The sequence below is a fragment of the Nomascus leucogenys genome, chromosome 17, assembly GCF_006542625.1.
Source record: "Nomascus leucogenys isolate Asia chromosome 17, Asia_NLE_v1, whole genome shotgun sequence".
Lineage (NCBI taxonomy): Eukaryota > Metazoa > Chordata > Mammalia > Primates > Hylobatidae > Nomascus > Nomascus leucogenys.
This window is the reverse complement of record NC_044397.1, coordinates 54,624,930-54,633,618: the sequence shown is the minus strand read 5'-3', so window position 1 is coordinate 54,633,618 and position 8,689 is coordinate 54,624,930. Positions and strand designations below refer to the sequence as shown.

The window sequence follows — 8,689 nt, the reverse complement described above, 5'->3', positions numbered from 1 at the left end:
GCTTTTGCACTCGCTCTTCTTGCTGCCAGTCATGCATCCATCTGGAGTTTGCTCCCTCACTTCCTTCAGGTTTTTACTCAATGGTCACCTTCTCACTGGGCCTTTCTTCATCCCCCCATCTCCTTCATCCCCCTTTCCTGATGGTTTTTCTTCTTTATACTTATCAGCGTCTACATGTATGCAATATTTTGCTAACTTATATCACATCTATGGTCTGTCTCCTCCATAGTAACATAACATGAATTTCACAAGTACGGGGATTTTTGCCTGTTTGTCAGCTGCATGTAATCCAGGGAATGGAAGAGTGCAGGAAGGAGCCAGAAACGTGTGTTGGTTGAATAACTGAATCTGTCCTTTCCATTTTGGAAGAGGGGTATCCAAACCAACTGTAGTATGAAATTCACACAACAGCTAAGATTTAATTTTCTTTTATTTGTGGCACTAAAAGACAAATAGATAGCTGTGATGAAGAGCAATTGGCTGGTAGCTCGTGCCTCACCAAGAGTTTAGCAACGTTAATCAGTGAATGCAGAACAGCTTCCATCCTACCTGAGGCCTAGATCTGAGATCGCTGTGAAACATTAAAGTGACCTCACCATACTTGTTTTCTCACTCAGATACACATTTTATTTCATCAACACATCTTGATTTCTATTATTTTTCAATATAACAAAATGTTTTAGAGATATATATGAAAAACTACTGCTGTAGTTAAACCTCATTATAAATATTGGTGACTGGGCACCATGTGAGAAGACCACGATATCATACAAAGGGAGCCAACAAGCTGTTGGGCAAACGCGTCAAGGCTGAACCAAAATTGTGACGCTCTCAGCGCAACTTTGATCTGAACTCTGTGACAGGTGGGCATCCAACATCCCTGCTCCTTGACCCTCTGCAGGATTCCCGAAAGCTCCTAGAGAAGTCACCAGGCTCCGTACACAGGCACCGTGGGGGAGGCCTATGTCACTTCATAGCCTGGGGAACGGCTGTCCCTGTGGGGCACTGCCCATCCACTCCAGTGGTGGTGTGACCTCAGCCACCCACCACCCTTGGAGGACTCGAGCATGCCCTGGCCACATGATCACGTAGGATTGTTTTCTGGGTGGTAACAGGTGATTTTTAAAAGCTTAGTTGGTCAGATCATGGACTGTGACCCTCTGTGAAGTGTTAGCCCCAAATATTTGAGGAAGAAGAATCCAGTAGTTTTACTACCTAACAAAGCCACCTTTGAAAAGCCTCCCAATGTTTTTTTTTTTTCTTACTACCAAAACACACAGCATCATGGAGGATATCACATTCAGATTGTTCCATCTGATTCATATATTTTTTCTAAAATTCAAAAGATCTTAAATCAGTAAGTGGTTTCATCCATCTGTATGTGGTAAAAGTCTCAAAGGTCCAAAATCAGTCTAAGGCATGATTCTTTTCACTTTGTCCATAAATATAATTAAGTGTGAGTGCTGGGCTCCAGCATTTATAGTCCCATTAACCTGCCAACAAGAATCATTTATTAGCAACTTAAGATATTCAGAGGCAAAACACATTTCCTTGGCACACGAGCTGCACAGCAACGCAGCATCTTCTCCTTTCCTTTCACGCCGTTATACAGGAATACACCGAAAATCAACTGTGCGCATTTTGGCCTGTAGACAAGAAAGTAACACCAAAAATTGATGTTCCTGGCTATGCAGACTCCTTGAGTGACGCCTGTGGGCGTATTACAGGTGGGTTTCTGCAATTCTCTGGCCTCTGTTCATTCACACGAGCAAGGGCACCTGCAGGGAAGAGAGATTGAGTTATTTGGTGTCTGTCAATAAGCGCAGGATGCAGATCTTCCAGTGCTAGAGAGCTCTGTGCACAGCCACTCTTGCAGTAGTACTCCTGGAACCCCCTTCCCAGTTCCTTTGACCTTCAGAAAGGAGGCTGTGATCAGGGCTGTCCTCACAGACCTTCTCACGCTCCAGTTTCCTCGTAAAGGCTGCCAGGGAAGGACGACTAGCAGGATGCAGAAGCCCCAGGTCAAGGAAACTGGGAGGTGGGCCCTGGGGTCCTGGTCCAGACAGAGGACACTGCCTCTTGGGCTGTGTGGGTATGCATCTGAGGCCTTGCCCTCTGCTCAGGTGGGCCTGAGAAGATTGTGACTGATTAACATTTGATGTGGTACGAGTTACCCTCTCTAACTTCAGTTTCTTCATCTTTATATTGGAGACATACCCATAATAATGACAACAATAAATTGCTTGTTTGGTTAAGCTCATGTTTTAATGAGTGGACTTATGTCACGCTTTAAATGGTGTCTGGCACATGGTAAGCACACAGCAAGTATTCTAGGTACTTTCCATATGGTGATGGTGGTTAATTGTGGTGGTGGTGGCAGTGGTAACGGTGGTGATGGTAATCGTGGTGATGGTGGTGGTAATTGTGGTGGTGATGACGGCGGTGGTGATGGTGATGGTGACGGTGGTGGTGATGCAGACCCTGCCCTGTGCACGCTCTCTCATGCATCCCTCGTATCAATCTTACAGATGAGGAAGTGAAGCCCCAAGGCCCAGAAGAACTGGGAGGATCGACACCACCCGGGTCTGTCTGACACTGGTAGCACCTGCCCTTTTCCCAATGCTCCTCCATATCCCTCTCTTCTCTAGGTTCCCTCGGGCCCTCTTCCTGAACTCCCATGGTAGGGATTTAACATCTACTTCAAGCCCGTCCAACCCATGGCCTGGGACCACTTTAAATGTATCCCAATACAAATTCGTCAACTTTCTTAAAACATTATGAGGGTGGGCATAGTGGCTCACACCTGGAATCCCAGCACTTTGGGAGGCCGAGGTGGGCAGATCACCTGAGGTCGGGAGTTCAAAACCAGCCTGACCAACATGGAGAAATCCCATCTCTACTAAAAATAAAAAATTAACTGGGCGTGATGGCACATGCCTGTAATGCCAGCTACTCAGAAGGCCGAGGCAAGAGAATAGCTTGAACCCGGGAGGTGGAGGTTGCGTGAGCCGAGATCGCACCACTGCACTCCAGCCTGGACAACAAGAGAAACTCCATCTCAAAAAAAAAAAAAATTTATATATATATATATATATATTTTTTTTTTTTTGCAATTTTTTTTAAGCTCACCAGCTATCGTTAGTGTTTTTTATATGTGGTACAACACAATTTGTCTTCCAGTGTGGCCTAGGGAAGCCAAAAGATCAGACACCTCTGATCTACTTGTACAAACACAGCGCTCCACTTAGCCAGATGTTTCCTGAGGGCCCCACTTATCAATAGGGGGAGTGCTACGGTCTGAATGCTTGTGTGCTCCCAAATTCACATGCTAAAATCCCAATCTCCAAGATGGTGGTACTAGGAGGTGGGACTCTGGAATTTGATGAGGTCGTGGGGGTTGAACCTCATGAAGGGATTGGTGTCCTTATCAAGGAGGCACCAGGGAGCGTGTCTACCCTTCCATCACATGATATGATGGGCAAGACTCATGGAACTCGTGATGTGGAAGGGGAGGCAAGCATGCAACAAAAGCCACACCAATTGCTAGAGAAATTAGAGCTGTAGTTTGCATTATGAAGGAAAAATTATGTGACGCTGTATTGGGAACCTAATCTAGACTGAGGGAGGCCTTCTGAAGACGTGAGGTTAATAAAAGAACAAAGGGATGAGTCAGGAATGAGCTGATCAAATGTGGGGAACAGCTCTGGAGGAGTGGAGAACAGCATTTGCTGGCCCTGAGGGTGGGTCACTGCAGTAGCTGTGCTTCTCCCAACAGGCTCCTCCCCGTTCTACCTGCAGAAGAGGCAGCTGACTCAGTAGAGCTGCAATAAGCAGAACAGTCACACGCAAAGAGTCTGCAAAGACAGAACTGACCCCTGGGCCTCAGAACAATTTCACATTCACCAAAGCACACCACAGGTTTACATTACGAGCAACCAAACCCAGGGGTGATGCAATTGTATTGTGGGTCACATTCACGTCCTGATAGAAATTGCTATTCCCTAGTCACAGCAACTTGGAGTTCTCTAATGCACATGTGAGGACCTGGGGCTTAGACGAAAGGAGAGTTGCTGTGTTTTTTCTCTTTCTTGGTTTGGGGCCTCCTGTTACTGTCACATGTCTAATCATTTCTCACAAGATCTGTGGTCAAGGCCAAGTGTCATGATGCGTGTGGCCCGCATCAATTCCTGCCGTGGGAAAACAGGCACCTGAGGGCCCAGACAAGAGACTGGAACTCAGTTCAATGGGACGTTTCCCAAAGCGGCTAGGAGCTGATAAGGCGTCTGGACCCAGCAGCAGCAGGACCTACAGAAGGGCTGGGAGAAGTCACTTATGATGTCTATGCCCCATTTTCGCACCTGTCAAAGGGGAGCTACGACCTTGACTTCCAGGAAGGTGTCGGGGTAGATGCTTGCCCTGCTGCCCTCCTGGGAGGAAAGATCCACAAGTCATCGGGATTAGCCTGTCCCAGCTTCTTTTGAAAAGTTCCTAAGGTCAACAGCAGACTCCTCGCCCCCACCCCCTTCCTCTGGCTGAGAGCTCCTGAGGGCACAGACGAAGCTTCTTTCGTCTATCACAAGCAGCTCCGACAGTGCCTGGACCCTGGTAGGTTCTCCGGAAATGCTTGTGGAATGAAGCACTAGACGTGAATGTTTTAAATATACACATGGATTAGGAGGGTACTTGTTGTACATTCCAGGCCTTCTGAAATAATGCATTTAAAACAGATCGACAAAGACACTCAGACGCATACAGCTTTGCTTTTAATATGAACACAGGGCTGAGCGGAAGCAAGCACTGAGTGTGGGGTGGGGGCAGATCTGAACACTGCCTTCAGGAGGAGTGGGTGTTCCACTGAGGAAGTGGGTGCACATGCAGCCGAGCTGCAAATGCTCCTATTTGGAGCTGGAGGAGAAACACAGCTGGAAGTTTCTCTGGCAGCCACAAATACAGAGGCAGAGACATCACTGGATTCACACCGTGAAGGCAAATGTAATTTCAATTGCCTTGAAAAATGGCAAAGTCACTGTTAAGGTAATTATTCCTCCTACATCAAATTTATCCTTTTGCATTTGATCATGGGCAGCTTACTGCCAATGTGAAACTTGTGTATTACAGGTTGGGTGACCAATCACCCAATTTGCCTGTGACTGTCCCAGAAAACCTTCCCAGCATAGCTGGGCACCCTCATTGAAAGGAGGAGGCTGCACTGCTAAGGGGAGGAGGAGAGCCTGCAGATTCATGCACTGCCTTGCTGGGAAAGCCAGGGACACTCCTCCATTCCAGGATGTGCTCCCACCAGTGCTGTACTGGAGCCGTCGCTGAACACCCAAAAGAAGACCCAGGAAACTCTACATCTACTGACAACCTATGGAGAACCAATCAACACTGCACACACTGGGAGCCCCTGAATTTATTGTATTTTCCTCAAGGTTAGCATAGCTTTTAACATTTTACTTTTTAAAAAAAAATTCATTTATTATTTTTTAAAGAGAAAGGATCTTGCTTTGTCACCCAGGCTGATGCAAGCTCAGTGGTATGATCATAGCTCACGGCAGCCTTGAACTCCTGAGCTCAAACAATCCTCCTACCTTCCCCTCCCAAAGAGCTGGGACTACAGGCCCATGCCACCACACCTGGCTCATTTCTGTATTTTGTAGAGATGGGAGTCTTGTTATGTTGCCCAGACTGGTCTCAAACTCCTGGCCTCAAGCAATCCTCTTGCCTCAGCCTCCCAAAGTGCTGGGATTACAGGTGTGAGCCACTATGCCCAGCCAGCATAGCTTTAAAAGTCCAAAAGGTGAAATAAAACTAAATCATAAGAGGCAAAGTCCATATAATTTGATGTTCGCATGCCATAATATACATCAAAGTGTATTTGCTACGAAGACAATATAACCTCCAGGATCCATGCATAGCAGAAAAGTGCCATGTAACCAGGCTTATTAGAAAAATTGTAATTCATTTCCTGAATCGCAAATGTTTCCTGTGACCACAGGTCTACTCTCAACACAAATGAGTAGACAGGGCAAACTTCTAGGAAATGCAGTTGGTCAATGTCTTCAAGAGAATGAACCATTGGTCCAGGTGAGGCCACCTTGGCCCCCTGCACCTGAGTCTCTCTGATGAATGCTGAACAGAGGCCAGGAGGGCAGGTCGATCACCCAATTCCTGCCCTCCTAGGGCAGGCTTTCTTCAGCAGATTTTTTGTGGTTCTGTGATAAAGCATCAAGTGTAGGAAGGCTCTGGGATCACCGGGAATGATAGTGATAATGAGACTAAGGGGAACGTGGTTTCCAACGTGGGACTCAGCCAAGGAACTCAGGGCCCAGCTTTCAGCCCAGGAGCATCTTGTAAACGGCTTGGGGCATCAAAACCTCAGAAATGCCACATAAATATTAATTGCCTAGAACTTTCCAGGGTGGATAAGGCAGGCCACACGACTCAGACTAATCCAAGAAACAATCAAAACCTGGACTTTTGAATGCCCTTTGAAGCAGCTGACAGATGGCTGAGACTGTGCGAGAAACACAAGCCCGGCTCCCGCCCTGGCCAGCACTTCACAGCCGCGGTGACCTTTCCTCCAAGCATGCCTGGGCCTCGAACGGCACCAACGCCCACGGCTTCATCCAGGCCCGGCCTCTCTCTCTCCATGGCCTGTGCATTTCTCCCCGCTTTCTTTCTCACAGCACAACTTCCTCTGTTCTTTTGGGCTAGTCCAAAACTTTTTTTTTTTTTTTTCTCCTTTCTGTAAGGCAGAGGAATGCATTCTCAGAAGTCGAAAGTCCTAGTGTTATTATCTCCTCCGCTTGCTGGTTGTGGACCTTGGGCCAGCTTTCAGCATCTCTGGGCCCCAGGCCCTTCATGACTCTGCACAAGATGGAGAGGGTAAAAGAAAAAGATGCAGAAACAAGTCACTGAGATGACTTTTATAAAGCAGTGAGTACAGAGTGTGGTCATGGCCTTCACAGGATCCCAGTCAGTGCAATTCAAAATGCATGAAAGGCTCAAATGAGATAGACAATTGTCTCCAACCTTAATGTAAAGTCGCTTGGAAAGCAATGGAAAATTGCAGATTCGTAGGCTGAAAAATATGATTCAAGATGCAGATGTCCTAAGGACCTACATTGAGAAACAGCTTTAGAAGCTCAGAAACGTACCCTGGGATCAGTAGAGTGACAGAGCTGATCCCAATCGCACTGCTTCAGACTCCTCCAGAGAGCCTTCCGATGATCAGCCCTTGAAATCGGTGGCTGTCATGTGAGTGGGGCAGACAGGATGCCTCGGAGCTGCACTTCAAGAGCCATCTTCAACAGAATTTGTGCTCATTTTTATGACCCCTATTTAGCCATTCACCCCAATTTCTTCACTTTTCCCTCATTTTACTAAGTACATACATTCATCAACACATAAATTCCACAGGAATAAAAAAGCATAAAGAAAACCAAAGAGCCTTAAGTAATTTTTAATTGCCCCCTATCCTGAGGAGATGGCATAAAACTTGCCACATCCCTTGCCATCTGGGTAAGGAGATTTTTCTCCCCAGCATCCATGGGTGGGCTGTGCATTCAATGATGACTGGCTAGCATCTTTGCTGGCTGATGTCTCAGGGCCACATCACACAGCTATGAATGCCTCACCCTCACACTGGGACAAACTCTGGGGAGCTGACCCAACAGCCATCACAAATGGCCCCTGGGGAGCTCAGAGAGCCACCGAATCAGTGGGTGCTCAGGCTGTTCTTGCACAAGGAAACAAAGTTGTGACCTCTGGGTGTCCACAGGGACCCATCCCTCAAGGCAGTGCCTTTCACAGCAAGGTTGCCTGCGGGGTGTGGGGCCTCCTCCATTCTCAGTGCCCCGAGGCTTCTGAGTGGGAGATCTGGAGAGCTGTCTCCCGTCTCCACTGTGCCAGCAGTCCTACGTGAGAGTGGCTTACTCAGTGTCTCCTGGGTTACCTGCTCTCTATGGAGCACACAGCTTGTGACCTGGGGATGAGCACTTCTTGTGCCCAAACTGATCTGTGTCTAAGTCCAGGCCCTGTGTGACCAAGCCAAGCGACTCACTCCTCTGAGCCTGGCCCACTTTATATAGAAAGTGAGGATAATCTTTAGCACCGAACACTTGGGTACAAGTGAAAACATAAGCTTAGGATCTGGAAATAATCACTCAGAAAATAAAATCTTTGCCGGGCGCGGTGGCTCACGCCTGTAATCCCAGCACTTTGGGAGGCCAAGGCGGACGGATCATGAGGTCAGGAGATCGAGACCATCCTGGCTAACACGGTGAAACCCCATCTCTACTAAAACCACAAAAAATTGGCCGGGCGTGGTGGCAGGCGCCTGTAGTCCCAGGTACTCGGGAGGCTGAGGCAGGAGAATGGCATGAACCCGGGAGGCGGAGCTTGCAGTGAGCTGAGATTGCATTACTGCACTCCAACCTGGGCAACAAAGCGAGACTCCATCTCAAATAAATAAATAAATAAAATAATAAAATAAAATCTTTTTCCAACCTCCCAATTATTAGCCTAACTCCCCACACCCACTAGGAATGGGCAGGGACAGAGGGTCAATCCATTTACTGAATCATGTCAGAATTGAAATAGGTCTCAGAAGCCATCTGGCCCAAGCAGCCCTTTAATCTGGGAATTCCATTGCAGGGGCCACCTGGGCAGTAATGTGCAGACCAGT

At 47.5% G+C, this 8,689-nt stretch overlaps 1 protein-coding gene across 3 annotated transcripts in view; it reads right to left on the bottom strand.

The window, feature by feature from the left end:
• Window positions 1-412: 412 nt before the first annotated feature.
• Window positions 413-8,689, bottom strand: part of COBL (cordon-bleu WH2 repeat protein) — a 307,991-nt gene continuing 299,714 nt past the window's right edge. For all 3 annotated transcript variants that reach the window (XM_012496979.2, XM_030796417.1, XM_003275024.2), the window contains one exon: window positions 413-1,778. In XM_012496979.2, coding sequence (XP_012352433.1) covers window positions 1,761-1,778 — 18 coding nt within the window. In that variant the 3' untranslated portion in view covers window positions 413-1,760. The remainder of the gene's footprint in view (window positions 1,779-8,689) is intronic.